The sequence below is a fragment of the Pecten maximus genome, chromosome 4 (assembly GCF_902652985.1).
Source record: "Pecten maximus chromosome 4, xPecMax1.1, whole genome shotgun sequence".
Classification (NCBI taxonomy): domain Eukaryota; kingdom Metazoa; phylum Mollusca; class Bivalvia; order Pectinida; family Pectinidae; genus Pecten; species Pecten maximus.
Window position 1 is genome coordinate 47,261,282 of NC_047018.1, and position 26,145 is coordinate 47,287,426.

The 26,145-nt window shown below is 35.8% G+C and overlaps 1 protein-coding gene across 2 annotated transcripts in view; it reads right to left on the reverse strand.

Moving 5' to 3' along the window:
* LOC117326278 (HBS1-like protein) overlaps positions 1-26,145 on the reverse strand; it is a 44,456-nt gene that overhangs the window by 17,577 nt on the left and 734 nt on the right. For both annotated transcript variants that reach the window (XM_033882954.1, XM_033882953.1), the window contains exons 2-7: positions 24,864-24,932; positions 14,932-15,096; positions 13,594-13,728; positions 12,655-12,708; positions 1,685-2,015; positions 1,006-1,088 (exon numbers count right to left, since the gene is read on the reverse strand). In XM_033882954.1, coding sequence (XP_033738845.1) covers positions 1,006-1,088; positions 1,685-2,015; positions 12,655-12,708; positions 13,594-13,728; positions 14,932-15,096; positions 24,864-24,932 — 837 coding nt within the window. The remainder of the gene's footprint in view (positions 1-1,005; positions 1,089-1,684; positions 2,016-12,654; positions 12,709-13,593; positions 13,729-14,931; positions 15,097-24,863; positions 24,933-26,145) is intronic.

Sequence of the window (26,145 nt, forward strand, 5' to 3'; positions counted from 1 at the left end):
TATTATCCTGGTTACCTATGACAACCATGTTTATCACTAAATACAGATCTGAAAATTCTTCTGGTTACTTATGACAACCATGTTTATCAGTAAATAAAGATATGACATTATTCTGGTTACCTATGACAACCATGTTTATAAGTAAATACAGATCAGACATTATCCCGGGTACCTATGACAACCATGTTTATCAGTAAATACAGATCTGACATTATCCCGGTTACCTATGACAACCACGTTTATCAGTAAATAAAGATCTGATATTATCCTGGTTACCTATGACAACCATGTCTATCAGTAAATAAAGATCTGATATTATCCTGGTTACCTATTACAACCATGTTTATCAGTAAATACAGATCTGACATTATCCCAGTTACCTATGACATCCATGTTTATCACTAAATACAGATCTGAAAATTCTTCTGGTTACTTATGACAACCATGTTTATCAGTAAATACAGATCTGACATTATCTCGATTACCTATGACAACCATGTTTATCACTAAATACAGATCTGACATTATCCCGGTTACCTATGACAACCATGTTTATTAGTAAATACAGATCTGACATTATCCCAGTTACCTATGACAACCATGTTTATCAGTAAATACAGATCTGACATAATCCCGGTTACCTATGACAACCATGTTTATCAGTAAATACAGATATGACATAATCCCGGTTACCTATGACAACCATGTTTATCAGTAAATACAGATATGACATTATCCCGGTTACCTATGACAACCATGTTTATCAGTAAATACAGATCTGACATTATTCTGGTTACCTATGACAACCATGTTTATCAGTAAATACAGATCTGACATTATCCCGGTTACCTATGACAACCATGTTTATCAGTAAATAAAGATCTGACATTATCCTGGTTACCTATGACAACCATGTTTATCAGTAAATACAGATCTGACATTATCCTGGTTACCTATGACAACCATGTTTATCAGTAAATAAAGATGTGACATAATCCCGGTTACCTATGACAACCATGTTGAGAAGCTCTTTGTCACCCTGTCTTCTGTCGTATTCTTCTTTTAATCTTGCTTTATCTTGTTTTGTCCTGAAAATCAAATAATTCATATAATTTAGACATAACAGACTAATTAGCATTGTATGGATACGTGTTTTTATGTTTATATATAGGATGTGTGCCAGTTTGGGCCATTCAGTAGCTAATCAGTGATAGCATAGTATTTTGGCCTAAGATTCTTTCAGATTAGCTATATGTGGTATGCTATTCATAAAAAAATATTTTTCTGGGCTAATAGAAATTTTAGGTCAAAGGTCACAAGGTGCAATATTTAAATTTCACAGTTCAAGTCTATAAAAATTCAATATTGGAGTAAAAATGATAAAAATTTAAGTTTCAGTTGAAGGAGAAAAGATATACCTATATGTATGTGAATGTTTTTTCGTACAAACTTCTGTACATTACAGGTACAAATCATATGTCATGGAGCAGAGGTTATATTAAAGAGTTTACCTAACTTTGAAATCTATTTATAGATACTTTAATGTACATTGCGGTACAAATCAAAAGACATCGAGCGGAGGTTACAGTGACGATGCTACTTTGAAGTCTATTCATAGATACTTTAATGTACATACAGATACAAATCATGTGACATGGAGCGGAGCTTACAATAGTGTACTCACTTTGATGAACTCTTCGTCACCTGCGGAGTTGACGCCTCTTTCTTTGGAGTTTGAACAGGTGTACGATCCGAATTACTCCCGACGGAATCCACTACTTTATTTAGTGTGGTCCCATCAGAAACATCCCTCTGATCATTCGACTTAACATCCCCATTGCCCTTAGAGGGCGTGGCCCCAGGCACGCTGGGCTCAAAGCCACGCAATGGCTCTTTACTATTGTTTATTTTTATTTGGGACACGGCCTTCACCGTATCCTCCTCAGGTTTTACTGGCGACACCTGCTTCTTCACTGGCACCTTTAGCTCTACAGTTGGAGGATTGGGTGCAAAACCTAGAAAAAATAACACAACTTTGAAAAATTTATTTCATGACACTTGAAACTTCCATAATTCATTTTGGTACAAAAAAAATACTGTTAAGGTGAGCAGCACTTTTTATTCCATGGTCAAAAACAATTTATTACTGAACAATACAAATTTATCTGAAATAAACCCATGCCAAGTAATAAGCCCACCTATCAAAATTCAATAAAAAGAGGTGCATTATACATGTACAGCCTTTTCCAGGCACAAATCTCAAATAAGAATCTATTAATACAGAATTTAAGAGATTTTACATGGTGTGAAACATTTACATTAATTACCTGACATATTTGATTTGCCCTCATATACCTGCTTTCCTCTTTTGCTCCAGTCCGATATGACAAATCCTTTATATAAATATATATCATCAGAGGATTCATTTAAGATTAGGGGAATACTAAATTTTCAAAAAAAAAAATATGTGAATTTTCAGACATGATACAATTCTCGTGTGTAGACTATAAAGGCCTCCCAACAAGCAAAATAGACAAGGATCAAGTGAAATGGACACAGAGGACCACAGGGAGCAATGAGGACTAAAGGTTTAGAGGGACCAACAAGGGACCAGATGACCACAGGGACCAACAAGGGACCAGAGGACCACAGGGACCAACGAAGGATCAGAGAACCACAGGGACTCGAGGACCACAGGGACCAACAAGGGGACTGGGGGACACAGGGACCAACGAGGGACCAGAGGACCACAGGGACCATCGAGGGACCAGAGGACCATAGGGACCAACGAGGGATCAGAGGACCACAGGGACCAATGAGAAACCAGAGGACCACAGGGACCAATGGGAAACCAGAGGACCACAGGGACCAACAAGGGACCAGAGAACCACAGGGACCAACGAGAGACCAGAGGACTACAGGGACGACCAACAAAAGACCAGAGGACCACAGGGACCAACAAGAGACCAGAGGACCACAGGGACCAACAAGGGGAAAAGAGAACCACAGGGACCAATGAGAAACCTGAGGACCACAGGGACCAACGAGAGACCAGAGCACCACTGGGACCAACAAGGGGACCAGAGCACCACAGGGACCAACGAGGGACCAACAAGGACTAAAGGTTTAGAGGGACCAACAAGGGACCAGAGGACCACGGGACTAACAGGGCCAATATTGAGAACAGAGTACAACAAGGACCAACATTGAGAGCAGAACACCACAGGGACCAACAAGGGGAACAGAGGATAACAAGGACCCCTATGTTTCAGACCAAAACTGATTGTACATGTAATCCACTAACGCATTAAGGAGGAGCAGCATTTTGAAAGCAAAATTCAGCCAAGTTCATACTTTGTGCACTGTCCTCTGTCACAAGGGGACAAATCAGCCTCATTTATGTAATTCATGACTGTCATATCCCAATGATAATTCAGACCAAATTTGGTTGTAATTCATTAAGATATAAAGGAGTAGTGTTTTTAACCAAATTTCAGCCAATTTCCCATTTTGGGGTTTGGTTTGTTTGGTTTGTTTTTGTTTAACATCCTATTAACAGCCAGGGTCATTTAAGGACGTGCCAGGTTTTGGAGGTGGAGGAAAGCCGGAGCACCCGGAGAAAAACCACCGGCCTACAGTCAGTACCTGGCAACTGCCCCACGTAGGTTTCGAACTCGCAACCCAGAGGTGGAGGGCTAGTGTTAAAGTGTCGGTAGACCTTAACCACTCGGCCACCGCGGCCCCACAAACAAATCGAAATAAGGTATATTTTTGGGGACCCCGCACTTGTGTCCGCAGGGTAGGGACCAGCCTCATTTATATGAATTATAATTGCCCTCCCTAATGATGTTTCAACAGACGAAACACGATGGCAATAGATTAATCTGAATGTCAGATGACCTAAAATATACAAAAGCCATGATCAATTTATTTGTTTTCTGTTATAATTTCATAATTTAACAGGATTTTTCTTACAATAACATTTCGCTTCCCATATCAAGAAAAATTTGCTTGCTCTGGGTTGTTGCTGTTTTTTGGGGTTTTTTTTGTTAATTTTTTGGGGGGGTATATGCTTGAATTCAAAGGTAAAATAGCACTCTTACAATAAATAACCCCTTTTAAATTTGTTCAACCCCTTTTAAATTTGTTCAAACATGTCAAGATTAACAAATAAATAAGCAAGTATGAATGGGAGTTACTTATCACAGAGTCCCTCTGTTTCACAAAATGCTTTCCCTGCTTTGTAATGAATAGTGTATAAAGGCCTGTAGGGCCTGTATTGCTTACAGGTATACGTTCTGCTGGATCTAAAGAGAAGATTTGTTGGAAAACTTAAAATCTGCAACTTCTATAAAGTTGATTTCAGTAATTGATATGCATCTCAAAATACTGCCCATTCTTTCTGATAAGTTACACCTTGAATAATGTAAACTTTTGGGGGTTTCCTTGTTAATTGGTTGCACAGAGGAAATAGTTCAAATTATGCAATGACGGGGCATCTGTCCTTTTGTCAGTTTTCAACTTTTTCCTAATTTCAAACAACTTTTTATCAACACAACCAATAAGCCAAAGTCACAATAATGGAAAAAGCAAGTGCTTACAGTTCAAATCAGTGTTCTTGACCAACCTGACCGAGGTCACCATGAACATTTTCAAATGTTGAACACCTTCCTCTCAGACACCAAGAAGAACAGGGTTATGCTACTGAATCAGTTTTTTACAAAGGTTTTCTTTAAACCAGGACCAAATATGTACTTTTTTGATATAACTGACAACTCTTAAACGTAGCATACTACTGACCTACTATCAGTCAGCTTCACCCTTTCTAGGAACAAGGGCCCAATTGGCCCGAATCGCTCACCTGCTATCCAATGATCCTTTCCTTTTTATACATAAACAAAATTGATTAGAAATTGTCATGGACAATTTGACGGGCTTTTCACACCTTTGACAAACCTAAGAGAGCATCAATCTATATGACCTTTAATGTAAGTCAAAGTCATTCATTTAAAGTGGTTAAAAGGTGGTTAAGGTGTCCCGACACTTTAACACTAGCCCTCCACCTCTGGGTTGCGAGTTCGAAACCTACGTGGGGCAGTTGCCAGGTACTGACCGTAGGCCGGTGGTTTTCCTCTGGGTACTCCGGCTTTCCTCCACCTCCTTTAATGACCCTGGCTGTTAATAGGACGTTAAACAAAAACAAACCAAACCTTCATTCAAGCATATGCTATAGACCAAATATCAATTCCGTTGGCCTCTTGACTATTCAGAAGAGTCATTTCAAGATTTTAGCATATTTGACCCCTGTGACCTTGAATGTTGGTAGCCCTTCACCCAAGCATCCTACAGACCCCGGGTGAATATCGACTCCCTGCAATGGGTCTCTTGGTTATTGAAAAGATTTTGTTTAAAATATTTAGCCTATTTGACCTTTGTGATCTTGAATGTAGGTCAAGGTCATTCATTAGATCAAAATTGGTAGCCCTTCACCAAGCTTGTTACAGGCCAAATGTCAAGTCCTTTGGACTCTTGGGTTTTGAGAAGATGTCGTTTAAAGATTTATTAATGATTGTGTAATCATGAAAATTTTTTAAATGGCATACCACCTGAACCGGAAGAGCTACAGAAAAACTGAAGGAACCAAAATCATCAGAATGACATACTGCATTTCAAATGAATTTTTGAAAAAGATTGAAAAATAGACAAAATGACCCCTTAGCAAGCTTTTTTATTTGACCTCTGACCTTAAAAGTTAGCCCCAGACATTATCTACAAATAATATAATTACATGTATAATTGAAACTTTTTGAGTTATGGCCATTTTAAACTTTTTATGTATGACGTCATGGTGGCCATAATGGATTTCAGACTGACCCGAAAAATACAAATCTTGACTATGACCATCTCATAGTCATTTTCATAAAAGTTTGAACAGAATCCCACTGTTGGAACTTGAGAAGAAGTTTAAAATGTGAATGGTTGGCATACCCAAAAGATCATTAAAATCATCAAAATATCATGCTGCATCATTATTAAGAATTTTTTTTGAAAAAGATTGAAAAATGAAGATTTTCTAAAAGTAGACTAACTTGACCCCTTAGCGAGATTTTTTATTTGACCTCTTGACCTTAAACTTGTAATTATATAAAAGTTAGCCCCAGTCTTTATTTACAAATACATATGTAATATACATGTAAGTTCATGACCTCTGTATAATGAATACTTTTTGAGTTATAGCAATTTTAAACTTTGTAAGTATGACGTCATGGCAGCCATATTGGATTTTGGACCTTCTTAATTTTTACTACTGTCAACCCTTTGACTTATGCCAAATAACATGAACAAATAATAATTGGTATAACTCTTACCATTTTCGAGAATTGGATCGGACAAAACAGAATGCAGAAGAAGAATAATAATAAACAGAACAAAAACAATCGGTCTTTTCACCATTTGGTGAAAAGCCCTATTAACAAGTGACCAACAATAATATCACAGGGCCTCACACTCATTTTAAATTAAATATTTTGGCCTATCTAATTCTTTCAAACTTAAATCACTGTCAAGGTCACTCATTGAACAAACTTCCTAGCCTTCAAAAAAGCATGCTACAGGTCAAATATCAAGTCTCTGGTCCCACCTTTTGGTTATTTAAAAGAAGTAGAAATATTAAAGTTTATTTGACCCACGTGACCTTGAATGAAGGCCAAGGTCATTTATTTGAACAAACTTGGTAGCCCTTCACCCAAGTATGCTCCAGACCCAATATCAGGTCCCTTGGCCTCTTGGTTGTTGAGAAGAAGTCGCTTTAAGAATTTAACCTATTTGACCCCTGTGACCTTGAATGTAGGTCAAGGCCATTCATTTGAACAAACATCAGCAGCAACCTTCCTCACCAGCATGGTTCAGGCCCAATATTAAGTGTCTAGGTCTCTTTGTTATTGAGAAGAAGTTGCTTAAAATTTTAGCCTATTTGACCCCATCATTCATTTGAACAATTTTGGTAGCCTTTCACTGTTTACCCCAGCATACTACTGACCCAATATCAACTCCCTGTGACTCATGGTTATTAAGAAAAAGTCCTTTTAGCTTATGTGACCTTGAATGTAAGTCAACTTTATTTAAATTTGGTAGCCCTTCACCCAAATATACTACAGGCCCAATATAAGGTCTCTGGGCCTTTTGGTAATTGAGAAGTTGTTCGAATGGAAAAGTTGACGCTGGACAGACGGTTGGACAACACTGTACAATAAAAGAGAGACATCAGATGATGTCACAGAAACTACAACATACAATAAAATACATTCTTTAGAATTGGGTGTTTTATTCTTTTGAAGAATAATTTTTTCAGTGTTACTTTTGTCTTTTGACTTCTGTAAAATTCTCTTCCTATAACTATCAAATGAAATTATTCAGTTCTTTGTAAAAATAACAAGCAACATCATACACAAATACATGTACATGTATGCTATAGTATATATAACATATGTCTGTTTTTCCACGAATAAAAATCTGGTTTAGACTATTTTCTCATGTTTTATGATATGTTGTGAAAGATGAGTATTAAGACAGAATTATCATTATAACAATGGGTAACCGTTTGAAGCAATTTTTCAAGTCGTTGTTCAGATCAAATCCCGAGTGACCCAACATTTTGTTACATCTCGGAGAGTTTATCCTTAGCAACAGCAATTCCAGTTCATATTCGACATGGTTATATTCATCTGAAAAGAGTTAGAAATACTTTACTCTTAGTTTGGGTAAATTTCTGATTTAATAGTTGCTTATTTTGTATCAACTGTATACATGCATGGAGAAAACATGGAGAAAACTATCTTGAATAATGGCAGCAATATCTATACTGTTGAAAGGTTTTGCCACTAGGGGGTGTTCAGTAACTTACAGGAATAATTGGACCAATCAGAATGCTAGGATTGCAAGTGTACATAGGCTTCAGAGTTGATGACAACACACTGAAATGTAGTGCGTTGTAAAAAGAACAACCAATTCAATTTTATTCAAAATTTATTATTGTAGAAAAATATGTGCAAAATTACAAAATATTCACAAGAAATACAAAAAAAAACAATACAAGACAATGGCATTTGAAATAATGATAATACATGTACATATATGTATTGTGTACATGTGTACTTATTGTATCTACGGGTAGCAAACTAAACCCATTGTGATTTCGTAATTTTTGACATTTACATGTAGCCTTCTTGCCCACATGAATGTTATGCCTACAAACTGGTAGCTTGTTTCAAACAATTTTGAGTACCCAATTTTGAGTACCCAGAGACACAAAATATTTCAAATTTTAGTCAATTATGCACATATTTGTCAGGGTTTTTCAGCCATTCCGAAAAAATAATAAGTACATGTAGCAATGTGAAGGAAAAGTTGATGATGGAAGCCATGTCACAAAATAGTCTCACTTGGCATTTGAGGCTTGACCATTTAAGAGTTCAAATACAACAGTAAAAAATTTCCTATGAAAATAATTTTACTCGAAAATGTCAGTTTTCTGACATTTAATAGACTTTTAAATTGATGCAAAACCATCATAAAAAGTTGATAAAACATAACAATGATTCAGACCATGAATTCGTTTTCTAGTAACTTACTAATCAGTGTAAATTAATGCCTGACAAATTTTTTCACCCCTCTTAAAAATATTCCAGAAATTTACAGGGAGACAACTCTGAGTGTATCGCATAAATAGAGGTTACACAACGAGTGGTTGTTGGATATGGAATTTATTTCACACTTGTAAGTTAAGCGAGTGTCTTTTGTTACTTTTAAAAAATAACTAACGAGTGTGAAATAAATTCCATATCCAAAAACCATGAGGCGTGTGACCTGTTTCTACCACAATAATATCGGTTTGAATCAAAGGGAAACGTGGTCAAGTATTATTTCACGCATGCAAATAATGTGTACGTGTGACGTCCGGGACCCGTGATGTGACGTCATTTGATTATAGATGACGTCAATATCAATTGCAGATCGGGTCAAAGTTTGAATTCTTGACCAATCGAAAGACGAAACGTCATATTCCACTAGTGGAATATAACATATATATATCCAATAGTCGGCACATTTATACAATGGCTTGAGAGTGGAATAACACAACGTATTGTGGTAGAAATATATTTTTAGAAGTAGAAAATGTTGAGGTGAAGGTCAACTCTATTAAAATTATGCTTTCAAAAAACCACAATTATCCAGAATTTTTTACTGACAATCATTTTAAATCTCCTGTACTATACATTACTCATTATATGTTAAAAAAAAAAAAAGATGTTGGGTTCACCTGAGATGGTTTTTTCCTACATTTACTGTTGTAGGGGTAATAGACTGTTGGAATGGTTTGAAAGTTGAACGATATGTATTTCACATTAAAAACCTGAAACAGTTTCTGGTTAAGGGTTGTATTCTACAGTATGTTTAAGTATTTGAATATTTCAGCTTCCACACATTTCAATTCTTGACAAATAGATTATATATATTTGTTTTCATTCCTAAATAACTCTGTATTGGACAGATTTAGAAGATATTGAAACAGCATCCACTATCAAACATGTATACATGCCATTGGGAAAAAATTGCTTCTGACACTGCCGTCATGATGAATTTATTGAAATTATTTCTTAATCCACCACAGCTGATCATGATTAAATTCAATTCAACAGTATTTTAAATTGACTATTATCAAGTTGACAGCTTAAGACTGGACACATGTACATGCTATGCAAAGCAGTTTAACCTCTGCCCACTGGTAAACCAAGCACAAAATTTTTATAAAATTGCAAAACTTTTCACCCACAAAAATTATGAAAATATAATTTTCGTTACCACCACTAATTTAAAGGGTTTAAGATTCAGATAAAAGATGTCATCAATGACCACACATATATATACATATGTTAGAATAATGATGGGTTTTATATTCAACTAAATCTCATTAGTCAGAGGTGACATTAAAATATTTCAGAAGAGCAAACAAGAGATCCCAGAGGGATCTTAGTGCCCACTATTGAATGATCTTCATAGGATCTATGTAAGGGTCAAGATGGTGGGCTAACAATAGTAGAACAGATCAGGGCTCAAAGTGGCGCCTATTTTAGTGGCCATGGCGCCTTAAATTCACCTATCAGCGACCAGTTATAGACCTATAAGGCGCTTGCATGGCCACTAAAAAAATTGTGCAAATCTGAGATTTGGTTAATCTTTCAAAGGTTGCAGTCGATACTAAAATGACGTTCACAATCGAAAAAGTTGCAGAAAGATTTTACACTGATCTAAAGAATTAAAAGATTTTTTTTTAAATTCATGACAACTAGAGTAGACCAGGAGAATAACTTTTACAATTTTTGCCTAGATTTTATGGCTTGGTAGCCAAATAGGCCACCTGGTAAAAATATCCACTTTGAACCCTGCAGATATACGATATCATTCCCTTGGTTTGATCTATACACTGTTATGAACCAAAGTTATTTACACCACAATTTTGTTACATTTTCCATGCATCATTTAAAAAGAACAGGCGTTACAACAAGTCTCTGTAACATTCCTTTTTTTGGAAGCAATTGTAAATTACGAAAACTGTCGTACATCATGTTATAAATATATCAAAAATATCAAGGTTGGAATAGTCCAAGTCTATCTTCCGTTGCGAGTGAAAGCTAACCTTTGCTTTTTCTTTACAATGTCATCTGGAGACGGTGTTGAAAAGTCAAAAGGTTTGATGTTTTCATCTACTTTTATAAAATTTTCTTTCACTTTACTGATTTGTGACCGATATGAAAACTTTAGGGAATTTCAGGTGTTTTTTCGCACCAAGTCGCTTTGAACAAACAAAAGATGAAGATATAGTTTTTGCAAGAATTGATGGTGAAACCATTTGGACCTTTTCAGTAAAATCTGTGTTGTTGTCTAAATAATATTCCAGGTCAATATTTGTATTCATTAACCCCGAGAATTGATCACTCAAAACATTTTCATCAACTCCACCAGTATTCGTCCCTTGGACTGACGAGACAGACTGCACCTTCCCACTAGCTGACGACGAGATCCTGCTTCCTTTTTCACATTCTTTTGATCTGTTTTGATTTGTCATATCTGATAAAGAGTTAGTTTTCTTGGATTTCTGATGCTGAGGTGCCAAGTCCCGCAACGACTTCCCACTTGATACTGGTCCTTTCTGTGACGCTGTCTTGTGACTTTGTGACAAGTCTGCAAGAGACAAACCTGACAATTGCCCAGTCACAGCATCGGTTGCTTTTGACTTTACTTGAATTACGTTGGCTCCTCCTGCTGTTGTTTTGTGTTGATTCGCTAGATCAGCCAATGATTTTCCAGGTCTTGCTGGAAGGTTGTCCTGAATTTGACCCTGGTTTAGATGCACCAGATGTTTTTGCAGCAAGATCACTAAGTGAAACTTTCATATTTGTACCTGCCAAGGTCACCCCACCTACCTTCGCCTGCGACCTTTGACCTGCCAAGTCTGCCAAGGACACTCTAGATGCATGTGAAGCATCCTTGGTGACAACATCAGACTTATTGTCCATTTTGTTTTTATTTATTAAGTCTGTGAGTGACAATCCTGCTGTCTTGTTTGTCCCAGACCCTCCTGTCACTTGTGTAGATACAAACGGCTGCTGATCCTTCCGCGGTGGATTTCCGCCATGTTGGGGGCTCCCCTTCATTGTATCAGCTAAACTTTCCAAACTTCTCACTTCTTTCTTTTCCGATGGCTGCAGACTTTTTACATTTGGCTTTGCTAGAGATGCTAGACTTACTCCACGCCCAGCAGTACTGTGCTGTTTTGCCAAGTTGGACAATGACAACCCGCCAAGGGATTTGGTTTGACCTTGCAAGTTGACCTTGACCTTGTCCTGGACTTTTGGTTGTGTAGGCATGACTAAACCCTTTTGCCGACTACCTGACACACTAAGATTGTTATCAGATACACCTGAACTAAACACTGAGGAGTCACCTGAATCTGTGACATCATTTTTACATTTCTGTGCAATATTCTGAAGAGGACTTTCAACAGATGGAGAAAGTTTACCAAATTTTAAGATTCCTAAATGCCTGTTTTGATTTGAGAGAAAATGTGTTTTTTCTGGTGATTCAGATTCAAGTGACTCCATAAAGCTATCTAAATCATCATCAACATCGCCTTACCTTACAGAAGCCAAAAGGGGAGACAATCACACACCAGCACCAAGGGAAGACAACCCAGCAGCCAAAGACACACCAAGAGAGGATAGAGAAGAGAAGAAAGGCAACTAGTTAAGCAATATTTTTTTCACAAAAGCATTTTTTTTCACAAAAAGAAATTTTTGTAGTAAACATATGGAATATTACTGAGTGTAAAGGCCAAAGAGCTAAAATCTGTAAATAATTGTCAACAGACAATTCTTTTTTTTTTTTCAAATAAAGTCTGAACATTTCCCATCTTCCAAAGCTCAGGAAAATTTCTTTTTCTTTTCTTTTCATCATCCTATATCAAACTATTTTTTTGTTCATTATTTTCTTTCTAAGATGGTGTCACAGACATGTGCCATGGTGTATGTGTTTATCTACATTTATTACCAGAAAGATAAATAGAGCTTCCTAAACTAGCAATAAGATGACGTTTACCTTGTGATCTGTTTCGTCGACTTTGTCTTGGTTGTCTCTGAGGTTTAGGAACTTCTGTAAAGAACACACAACAGTATTAATGTTTTTATATAAATTTAGTAATTAACTGGTAAATCAAATTATAACTTCTGTACAGAATACTCAACAGTATTAATGTTTTTATATAAATTTAGTAATTAACTGGTAAATCAAATTATAACTTCTGTACAGAATACTCAACAGTATTAAATGTTTTTATATAAATTTAGTAATTAACTGGTAAATCAAATTATAACTTTTTGATAAACAGGGCTAAAAAAAACTACTAGGTATTTTCCAAATCCAGGATGGCCACCTGTCCACTATTTTGTTTATTCAATGACTATCAAAATCAAAGATGGCCACCTGTTGGCCCTTTTTGCTGATCTGATCATTCTCAAAGGTAAATTTGCACAACTAAGGAACACAGGGGACCTACAAATGCAGTTTGTTTTAAACTCTGGAAGTATATATTTACTTTTCACTAAGATTTGTTGATGAATACACAAACTGATGGACCGAGGTTGAAAGGCTATTTGAACAGCCCACCATCATCAGACGGTGAAGCTGACTAAACATAGTTTTTGTATACTAGTATGCACTTGTGAAGACATATTATTTTAACTCTTATCAAATAACTATCTCTAAAATTATGTCAGACCACATGTGATGGTAGTTATTCTGACAATTATCACACATATAATGTAGCAGTATTCTTCTATTTGCAACAATGTAAAAGCCAAACAAATATTTTCTATTGTCCTAAAATAGGCTTTTTTCAAATTTCAAATTACATTCAACTTCTTTAAAAGTCTAAAACAGCGTCAAATATGAAGTTCCAAGTCTATAAATGCTTCATCTTAATTTTGTTATACATTCTTGGTCCTGAAGAAATTCCTGTTTTCGGATATGTCTACCTACCTTCTGATTTAAGTAACTCGTTGAGACTGGCCTGTAAATCATATTTGTTTTTTATGATTATCTGGCAAAGCACATGATCTGGGGTGCTATCTCCTAGAATATTGCGTATTTCTTCTAAACAAGAGTTCAGCTTTCCTGTTTAAAGAAAAAGAACATTTTAAAGCAAAATCCAGCAGCTTTTGTAATTATACATCCTATAATGACAAAAGATTATAATTAGAGCATATCATTTAAAAATTTTCTTTGGTAAACATTTGAAAATATCATGGACTCATTATGATTTTATAAGACCAATGAATGATCTGATTATACTGACAAACAGTCGAACACAATCATGTGCATTATACATCCAAACTATCCAACTGCAGATGAATAATTTAACTGTTGATGATAATGTAACCTGTTAGGCCATAGCTACTTTTAAAACTCCACTAAAAATTATCAAAGAAACTGTACTGATCATATATATCTAGCTGTCTATCATTTTAGTAGAAAAATCATTCTAATCAGCACCTACCATATGGCCTCACCAAGAAGCAAATTTCCTACATCGACCCATAGGAAGGCATCCGGGGCTTTTTCTGAGGGCTTTCTGCGCCCGTTAATGGGCCCCATTCCCAATTGGAATTATTTCATTTCAAAGTCAAATTCCCAAAATTTACAGTTTACTCCTGAAAGAATCTTTCCCAATTCTCCAATTTTCTTCCCAAAATGAGACAAGAAGGACCTTTCCCAAACCAATGAGAAAAAGACCTGGCAGCCTGCTTGTTACTCATTAGATCCTATCATGGCCTTATGATGAAGCAAATTTCCTACATTGATATAATAGTAGACAGCCAAATGGCTATAATTCTGACCTACTCCTATTTATCATGGCCTCACAAGTAGCAAATTTCCTACATTGATATAATAGTAGACTGCCAAATGGCAAAAAAAGCAATTTATACCCGGAACTAGATGGAATCACATTAAAGTTAAAGAGTACAAAAAGGGAAATGTGGAATTTTTCATTTTTTTTTTATTTTTTATTTTTTGGAACAGCATTATATGTAAATTTATAAATTTTATTACTTACTCTATTGTTTGAATCAAGACTATACATGAGAATATTCATGACAGCAATTGTATAGGGCCTAAAAATATTCATGTTGTCCCTAAACCTATTGACCCCATATTTTTGTACCTGCCACTTGTTTTTTTACCATTTCAAAAATCAAGATTCCTTGTCAATATACCTCAGTAAGAATTATTGGAAAATAAAAGATTTCCCGACCTAGCTACTCTATTTTTGTCTGGTTTGTCTGGTATGTTAAGAGGAAAAACAGGTCTGATTCTAACCTTGTTCCGTATCACTGAGATCAGGTTTTTTGTATCCCTGGGAGTCATTGAGGGATTGAGGGTCGGTGTCACTATCAAAGCCTTCCTCTTCTTCTGGGATCTTTTCATTGCCCATATAGGTAGACAAATCAAAGTCCTTCTCACGATTAAAAGTAAATTGGGCAGCTGAAAATGCAAACATATTTAAATACTCATTTTTGTAGGTCTATCTTGTAATGATAAACTATAAATAATTTCCTCAAAGTTTTAAATTAAATCAATTATTTAATTATGTATATATATATATATGACCCCTGGAACCATGATCCCTCTGCCTCAACATGTTAAAGATAAATTGAAATCCTTCTCATGGTTAAAAGTAAATTGAGCAGCTGAAAATGCTAAGTCTATCTAGACTGGTAAAATATAAATAATTCTCTCAATGTTTTGAATTAATTAATGTAAATGTCCGACCACATGCATCATTCCTCTACCTCAAAATAAACCTCAACATAATATTTAAAACATAAAAATCATATACATACCGTATTTGACCTAATAAGGGCGCCTGCCCTAATAAGGGCGCCCTACCTTTTTTCAAGGAAATAAACACTGGTAACCCTAAAACCTTGAATTTACTCGCGCGAGTTTGAATTTTTCAGTGAAAGTGAGCGTTTTCAACGTGGCGTGAGTATTTTAAGTATAATTGAGTATTCTCAGTGTGTCGTTTTTAAATTCAGTATGCCGTTTTTAAATTCAGAGTGCCGTAGATCGTTACGCATCAGCGCACTCGACAAGTAGTATAGGATTACCTGTACCGATCGATCGATGAAACGTCCAACACCGCGCGCGACCTCGTGTATCGTACGGTAGAAATACGTGTTCTTGCAAACGGGAAATATTACTGGAAGCAACATTTATTGCTCTCGGATTTGGACATTATTCTTTACCCCTGATCAATCGTTATATATTGTAATTACGCCTGTAATTAATCACAACCCACCTATTCCGTTTACTTGCTCCGAGATCGACTGATATTGTCGTGATATTTGATGTACTTGTTTTCGGTAATACGGCGGTGGTGTTGCCAAAAAATACCCATGTTATGATTTACCCCGTATAATGTGAAGTGTTCATATGAGAAAGTGTATTGAAGCAATAAACCGGTTACGTTGACTACTGTACATCGTATTTTGTTATTTATTTATAATACTTGACCCGGGCGGGATCCATATGTAATCACTGTGTATTAACTGTGTCAATCTTCCTGTTTCAGATATCCATAACTGAGAAGTATCGCCGTTGCTGTATTACGTGTTCAAGAAACCGTCACCACATGTGATGATTGATAAACATGTTTAATGATACAATTAAATTGTTATATCGCCAGTATATTGCATTTTGTTATTTATACTTACCCGGGACGTATCGGAGATGACGTACGTACAGTAGCAGGTAAAGTATTCAACGTTTATATTAACTGTTTCAATCTTCTCTTTCAGGTATTCCATGACCCAGGTAGAATGACGTTGTTCTTCATCATATTTTCAAGTGGGTTCGAGAATAGAAACGTACATCTCATTAATCAATAAAATAGTCATCAGCAGTATATCTATATGCAGTTATATTCATTAGCTTACCTGGAGCAGATCGACGATCCTATCCATTAACGGGTGTCTTCAGGTAAGATATATCCTATCAACACACTGCGTTTAACAGCTATTAAAGCAAAACCCTTCCATTTGTTGTATATGTTATCAAACAATATATATACAAAGAAATAAGTGTCCAACTACTAACCCGGATATTTTGTATCCAATGTATTTAATCGTACCATGGAATTTGTAAGATGGGCGGTCGTGTCTCTTTGTCGACCTGTGTAAACCCCACGGGGACTTGTATTTAATTGTCAACGCAACACTTTTTATATAGAATATCAAGATTTGGTGTTGGCAAAAGGGATTCGGGACAACGTTTATCACAACTTTGAATTATTCGAATTTGACACAACAACCTGTTTTTAGGAAGTCGTTCCAAAGTACGAGCTTCAGTGTTGAAATAACGTTCCCAAATATAAGTACAAATACAACAGTTACATACTTGATTTTCATTATACTCTCAAGCAGAAGAAAATTCAGACGTTTAAACAAATTTCAAATATGAACCTCGAGTATTGATAGAATTTCGAACCCCGCGCATCATGTTATGGAAGGCGGCTATTACAGAAACTATGTGTGGAATTTATGTCAATTTTCAAAGTCGCCAAAATTCACGTTCACAACAACATTTGCCACTGAACATATCTCATATATTTCATTACATCCCCAAGCAGAAGAAAACTCATACGTTTTAAGAAATTTCAAATATGAACCTTGAGTATTGATAGAATTTCGAATCCCTGCGCATCATGTTATGGAAGGCGGCCATTACAGAAACTGTAATGTGTGGACGTAATTATCCCAATTATAGATACCGACTCGGTAATTGATATATTGTTTTTATATATATAAACATTTGCAATAAATATATAATAGTTGTTTTTATTGCATAAATTCGAGTGCTGGATGTTTTTCGAGTGTTTTTGGTGGTCCTGAAAAGGGCCGTCATTATAGTGTAGCTATAGACGAATCAAAGCGACTGACTTCTATCTTCCTTCCATTGTTACTGCAGTATCCGCTGTTGGAGAAGGCAAATTCCATCTTTAGAGTCAGGTGTGTAATAACACGTTTGTTGAAGGTCCGATCATGACGTGGAAACATACTTGGTTAACTCCCTGGGCAATCAAAACGTCATAGATTCGAATGGTGGTTGTTTTGATTTCAGCCGATGTACTGTCCATTACATCATTCTCTCCGGCCTGGATGAAGACTGCCTGGTACTTGGACAGGTCTTTTGTCGGTGTGGGTGTGGTGCGAAAGTAATCAATGCTTTTGTTATATTAGGTATATTCACATGTCTACGGATGAGCCGAAAGGCTTAAAGTAATAAAGAACTTAACTTTGGTGACATGTGTTTTGATAATAACTTTGACATGTTTTTATAATATCGATATCCACGGCTATTAATTACTCAAGTAAACCATTACAGATTCGTCTGCATAGTGTCAGTACAGAGAGACTAACGTGTCATGTGATCTGTTTTATTCATGAAACCGATAATATTGTGCACAGGTGAGATACCCAGGTAAACTGGCCAATGCAACAAATCATAGGCAAGTCAGGCATGTCAACGACTAATTAATCAACGCCCCAGGACACCGCTAGGTCAGCAGGTCAACTGGACACTTCCCAGGTAAACAGGTATTTACGAAATTCATCGAGTTCGGTATACTGCCGCTAATTATATTCTAATTAATGCCCCGGGGATGAGGTCTTCGGTGAAAAGCTTGTGCCTGACGGGGTCAGTTAACTTTTGGTGTGTGGACCCACTTTTCGTGAGGTAGCCTTACACACATGTTGTGCACATGTTTCAGTAGCAGCACTGCTGTAATGCTACGAGATCAATTCTTCTGACGATCAGGCTTATAGATATATGACCAATTGACTGTTTTATTTAATATGTTCACTGACAAAACATCGTGTGCGCTGCTTTCAGATTAGAATTTCAGATTATAATAGACCATCGTTTTTTGTTTGATTGATTGATGTACAGGTTTAACGGAGTAACTGAAATGGTGGCCTGCAGTATAGACAGCGTGGACAGTAGTAACACAGACCAGTCTGAAGATTCAAATTCAACTTCATTTTATTCTCTTTTCACATATGATCTGGATACGAGATTTAGGGTTGATGAATTTGGTGAATATTGCTGACAAGAACTTGGAATCCAACAATATCAATTTGAGCTTTTAAGAGATTAATTTGTTGTGAAATGGACTCTGAAATGACCGTTTGGGTAACACAGACTGATGTGTTATACCAGGGAAATACAGATGTTATACACGATCTGATAATCGGTCAATCATAAATAAATGTATATTGGTTATGTCTTACTCATTACTATAAAAAGGAACACGGCATCAACATTATTTAAATAAAATAATGTGTCATTTTAAAATACAACAGTTCTGGATATTCTGGTTTGTGAGACGATACACACATACTGTTATCTTATGCATTATAATCTATGCAAAACCCGCTTTTAGTCATGAAGGACACCTAATTCAGAAAGTTATATTTTATATAGAGTCATCATGATCTACAACAGACTAGTATCTCTTCCGTATGAAAACCAGTGTTTGAGCCTACAACTTGCTTATAATCATACAGATCTTATCCCTTATGTTACATGTCATGGTCCCAGGGATTACCGACGATTAAATGCTTGAGAAAGATATAATTTATATACGATCGTTGAAAGTGAAATTATATAAAAGTGCTTGGCAACAATTATAATAGTATTGGTCAATACGTACAGGTACATATCACAGAGACTTGTTAAAACCATAATTTTAGTTCCGTTTTTTCGTGTGATAAAAAACATACAATTTAGTTCATCGTGACTAATCATAATTAATACTAAAATTATTAAACTCGCAATGGTTAAAGTGTATTTTTCCTTTTATTTCGTTTTTTCATTTATTTATCTTTCTTTTCTTTTAGTAATTGTGTAATTATCGTGAAGTGATTGAGATCCTTGTGTTTTACTTTCCATTCGTGTGTCGCAAGTCATGTCTTCTCTTAAAACAGGAATTAGAAAAAATATACCAGCATGTTCGGAGAATTACGAATCCTCAAGTTTGGGTTGGTTAGTATACCGCTAAACAATTACCAGGTGAGAAATTACGGTCCACAAGCTTATAACACCTGTCACTGCACCACAGGTGTCTGTGATTTCTGGCGTTCAGGTTCTAATCGGCACATGCCGATAATTACTTGTGAGTTCACACGTGAGGTTTCCATGCACTTCAAAAAAGTTCCGAAGATATATTTTTGGAATTCAGTGAGTTTCGTTTTCCCTACAAGCAAAACAAATTCGTATCTCAAAAGTTTGCCTATAGAATAATTAACCAAAAATTTGGCTCATTCACATAACCACGATGTTGAAAATTTACTCTATGAATCCTGTCTGGGAGTTACTAATTTTTCATGAACAAGTGCTACAACGACCCGTTGAAATAGAAAATTATTCAATTTTTAATGTTAATGACCCGTAATCATAGAAAATTAGCAAGAGGATACACGTTGTATTTGGCCCGTTATAAAAGAAAATTAGTAAGATGTTACATGTTGTATACGGCTCGTTATAATAAACAAAATAGTAAGATGTTACATGTTATATATGGCCTGTTATAATAGAAAATTATATGTCCCTGGTTTCGGTAGCACTTTTATATGAGGATAACATATGTGTGAGTTTGTACTTATCCCGATTCATCTCATCTCAACACCTTTACCAAAAAAGGTATACAGAGAAAGAAAATACGATAATAATGCAAACTATATAAAAAAAATAACAGCGTTCTTCCTTTGGATTTCCTTAAATATACAGCAATTATCATCATTAAGAGTTACTTTTCTCCGTTTCACTCCGAAAGTGCCAGTCTTCTTTTACACCTGTCCAGTCACCCATTGTTAATTACATGGACACATGTGGTTACTGTTTTCTTTGAGATTATCATTTTAAACAGTGAAGTTTATCCCCTAACCGAACTTCCCACTGCGCGAGTTCTTCTAGAAGACCTGTAAAATACATGTACCATAACCTATATGTTACCAGAAACATGGACACAAACACACATCAGTGACGACTGACCGAGTTTGGCTGGGTGGACCCGGTCAGACGCTGGAGCGGTCACCTGTACACTATACCGTATACCTGTATGTTACACGAGTAAACACACTTACCTTTGCAGAATATCACGCCCTTATGTCTGTAAGGCCATTGTAATACATTAATGTTATAAGCAGAGTTATTAGTTTAATTGCAAAATATCCTCTGCAGAGTTATTAATTTAATTGCAAAATATCCTCGTCCTCGTTGTATATCTTGCAACAATACACTAATCATCGTTAATCATTTCTTAATCATTAGATAATAATAAAGCTAATAGCGTCAATAGCTTTTAATTATTGAACATAGAGACAAAGATAGAGTCAGTGTAAACAATATCCTCTAAATTTTTCACATCTGGATGCTGTATTCACGGAAAGTCTTTTTCTTGTTTTTTTAATTGCTATATGATAGATTTGAAAATTTATATTTTCATTTTATTAACATTGAGAAAGAGCAATCGTTAGCGGCATGGTAACAATCACAATAGATACAAAGTACATTTATTCATTTTGTATATATAAAATCCAGCAGAAGATTTAGGCAGTGAAATGGTATACATCGTCCATATTTTGAAACTATCGCGCAATAGAATAAATTATTGATGCAACAAGAGTTATATTCATTGTACTTGATATATTTTCTGAAACGTTATCGTTCCTCAGTAAAGGTACAGTCCATATCCTGTTCAGTCTTGAAGCGATATTTGTTGTATTTTGTCTTGTCTGTATGAAAGAATAAAAGTTAACACTAAATAAAAGGTGGAAAATGTATAAAAAAGAAAATTACACTTCTGGCACGGTGCTAGTAAATGTATCTGTATGTTTCATAGAAGCTCGTACCCTAAATTGGCGGAATCGTACCTAAAATTGGCGGACTCGTACCCAGAGAAATAGGCGAAGTCGTACCCATCTTACAAAAATTATTCAAATGAAATTGACGTCCTTTTCATGAAAAATTGTATAGAATTAAATACATATATCGGTGTCCAGTGACTTTTACACGCCAAGGAATTCGTTCATTAATATGTTTTGTTTATTTTTTTTTCTGCAACATACAAATTGTACTTATATCTAACATCGTGCAACATTTTATTGCAATCGGACGAGTATCGATGTATTTTGATACTGAATCCAGCCTTGGAGATCACTTCACCGTCCGTGGGATATGTTAATTACAGAATTTCAAATTTGAAACCTGAAAAATAAATACTTACAAACACTCATTATTCATCATAAGCATGAATACATACATACAATTACTAAGTGATCAATTAATGCATTAATATTGAATGTAACAATCATTGAGACAAGTGATCATCTGACATGACAGATCATCTATCCGTGACTCCGCCCACCTGCGGTGTAGTCTAATTGGATTAGTTTATATAACTTTGGCGCCTGTCTACCTGTCAACTAACCCGCGTCTCCGCCTACTTGTGTTCATTGGAAGACGGTGACAGGTGACGAAATCTATCAATAGGCGGAGTCACGTAACTAGCAAAGTAAGTGTCGTGCTGTTTGTCCCACATCATCAGTTTGCTTATTTCTATTCTAATATAAAATATCCTGTTGCTACCAGAAACATAAAAAATAAAGTAAATTTAATACCAAATGTTATATTCTCCATCTTGTACTGCTGCAACAACACGTGTACAAAAATGACCGTTTGTTGCCCGAGTGAAACTACGTAATACGTACGATTTGCTTTTTGAAATATTAGTTCTATAGATTTGAGTTGTGCATTTTCATTTTTTTTTTTTTTTTTTGCGTTTCATGAACAGAAGTCGGCCCGGAAAAGGGCCGTTTTGAGAGGTATTGGTCGTTTACTGTCGGGACAATGCGGTAGGGTAGAGTTTATCTAGATCCCAAGAAGTTGGTTCTAATCACACTGGTATCAGTCCAATAAGGTCGGATACAAAATAAAATCAGCGGCCTTTTTATGTTAGATATCAGGAACTTAAGATTTTTAATTGCTCTGTCCGTGGTTACACAAATGTAGGAGTATGGTATCACGGTCCCTGCATTTACAAACGACACGAATTATCACCATTTATTTCAGTAAATATTAATCGACCTTTTTTATTATTTAATACGGATCTCGTGTCATGATACACAATTTGTTTACAGGCTCTTACTTTGAAATACTGCAATACAATTTGACAGGCTATATTTTTATCGGACATAAAAGGGTCTAAGAAATAATTAATATATCAAACTAGTTTTAAAGTTGTGAATTCGTCATTTTTAACGCGCGGACCCCTTGTACATTTTTTTTTTACAAAAAAAAAAACAACAACGTGCACACATGGGATCACTGATAGCAAATATATTGTTTGATAGCATATACAACAAATGGAAGGGTTTTGCTTTAATAGCTGTTAAACGCAGTGTGTTGTGATAGGATATATCTTACCTGAAGACACCCGTTACCAAGTAATGGATAGGATCGTCGATCTGCTTCAGGTAAGCTAATGAATATAACTGCATATAGATTATAATACTGATGACTATTTTATTGATAAATGAGATGTAGGTTTCTATCCTCGAACCCACTTGAAAATATGATGAACAACGTCATTCTACCTGGGTCATGGAATACCTGAAAAAGAAGATTGAAACAGTTAATATAAACGTTGAATACTTTACCTGCTACTGTACGTACGTCATCTCCGATACGTCCCGGGTAAGTATAAATAACAAAATGCAATATACTGGCGATTTAACAATTTAATTGTATCATTTAACATGTTTATCAATCATCACATGTGTTGACGGTTTCTTGAACACGTAATACAGCAACGGCGATACTTCTCAGTCATGGATATATCTGAAACAGGAAGATTGACACAGTTAATACACAGTGATTACATATGGATCCCGCCCGGGTCAAGTATTATAAATAAATAACAAAATACGATGTACAGTAGTCAACGTAACCGGTTTATTGCTTCAATACACTTTCTCATATGAACACTTCACATTATACGAGGTAAATCATAACATGGGTATTTTTTTGACAACACCACCGCCGTATTACCGAAAACAAGTACATCAAATATCACGACAATATCAGTCGATCTCGGAGCAAGTAAACGGAATAGGTGGGTTGTGGTTAATTACAGGCGTAATTACAATAGATAACGATTGATCTGGGGTAAAGAATAACGTCCAAATCCGAGAGCAATAAATGTTGCTTCCAGTAATATTTCCCGTTTGCAAGAACACGTATTTCTACCGTACGATACACGAGGTCGCGCGCGGTGTTGAACGTTTCATCGATCGATCGGTACAGGTAATCCTATACTACTTGTCGAGTGCGCTGATGCGTAACGATCTACGGCACTCTGAATTTAAAAACGGCATACTGAATTTAAAAACGACACACTGAGAATACTCCATTACACTTAAAATACTCACGCCACGTTGAAAACGCTCACTTTCACTGAAAAATTCAAACTCGCGCGAGTAAATTCAAGGTTTTAGGGTTACCAGTGAAATCTTTGACTGAGTGTCAAAATGGTGTTCAAAAGTAATAATTCATGTGAAATATTTTGCTACTTTATGTGTTCAATTTTCTTCAGCAAATTAAGTAACTGGAACACATGTTTTCGCCACATTTTGTGTATTCCTACAGGCTCCAGATGACATGTCAGTGCAAAGAGCACCCAAAACTAAACATACATAGGCCTACAAATAATAACTTACCATCTTTATTTGAAGATAAAGTAAAGACTTCATTCTTGTTGATAAATAACTTTTGTTCAGAACAGAAAGCTAGTAAAAGACATTGTAAATCAATTATTAGGTCAAAGAAAACGATGTCTGATATGATCTGGGAAATCACCTGTTTCTATAAATAGAACACAAAAGAGTTCCATTTGAACATAAATGGTGGAACACACGTTCTATGGTCTAAAGATCAGCTGGCATGGTTTACAAGTTTACAGGAGTATTCAAGTCATGTTTAAGCTTAATATATGATAATGAATAGATATCTTCATCTGGAATATTTTTATGACTGAATAGTTTACCGTTTCCACAATCTTGGGTATTCTGCTTTAAGGTATAGTCTGTTTCATAAAGCTTCAGAATAACTAATCTTAATAAGGGCGCCCCCACTGTCAATTACCCGCGCCCTGCGCCCTTATTAGGTCAAATACGGTATATAAATATACATACCAGTCCCAGGAGAAATACAGTAATTGTCTTCCACTGAATGCCCAAGATAATCATCATCATCATAGCACTCTGAAAAAATTGATAAAGTTATTGCCACATGTACAGGTGATAAAACATTTGAAAAAAGATTCATGGGATGAAATGAACCAACTGCAGAGATACTTAAAAACATTTGCTACATACATCACATCATTTTACCTTGCGCTGTTGCTTTTATACTTAAATTTGTATTAGGCTATTAATATTGCAACAGTATGCATGATTAATCAAATTTAAATCACTGCCTCCGCTAGGGATCGAACCCGGGACCTCTGGCTTACTAGTCTTATGCTCAACTGATGGAGCTAAAGAAAAGATCTCTCTAGCCGATCGGTATATTGCGGCTAGTATTTACCAGGGTTACATATATACTTATCCTCAAGTTTCTAGGGGTAACAGCAATGTTTGTGGAGCAAGGCTGACTATTTTCTACGGAATCCTTAAATGGGTGCCAATGTAACAGAGCCCATATATACTATATATATATACGATTATTTTTTTAATCACTTCCTCTTCTAGCAAGGAATCGAACACTGGGACCTCTAGAACGAATATTCATGCCCTGCCTACACTGCTCTCCGGCAGGGTATGAAGTCCCTCCCATTGCCGATAGTGTAACAAGCCCCGATGTGATTCACATCGGGCAGTATTTAGCTGTGGTAATTTTTGTCTCGGATAAAAAACACATGTAAATTGATGATTCTGGTATCTATTATCAATATTCAAGCCACAAACCTGCACATTAAGTCAATTGTTTGACAATAAATAGTAAAATCCAAAACGAGCAAGACACACGGAAATATCAGTTCAAACATACCGCCATCTTTGACACAAGTGTAAAGGTCAATTTCCTTATAAGGAAATCAAAATAAATTGATGCTAATGAGATTTCCCGCGAGATGTCAACAGAAAAACAGATTCGGAGTTATATACCTCGGTGGGGAAGGTCAATTCATTCTGAAATTATTTAATTACGCAAAGTAAGGTTCGCTTTCTTCACAAGAGTTACAAAACAGTGGTTAAATAGCTCTGATTATATATTTATTTATCGTAGTAGCTTCATCCATATATGGATCAAGGGTTCCATATTTGGGTTAGAATCCTCGCGAGAGTTCTTCGAGAAGTATCATGGCGGATCACGGAGACAACTCCGAGCAGTTTGATATCAGAATATGCGAATTAAAGATTTCTAGATAAGACGGTAGGCTAATACATTGCAAAATTATATTAGAAATGTTTAATT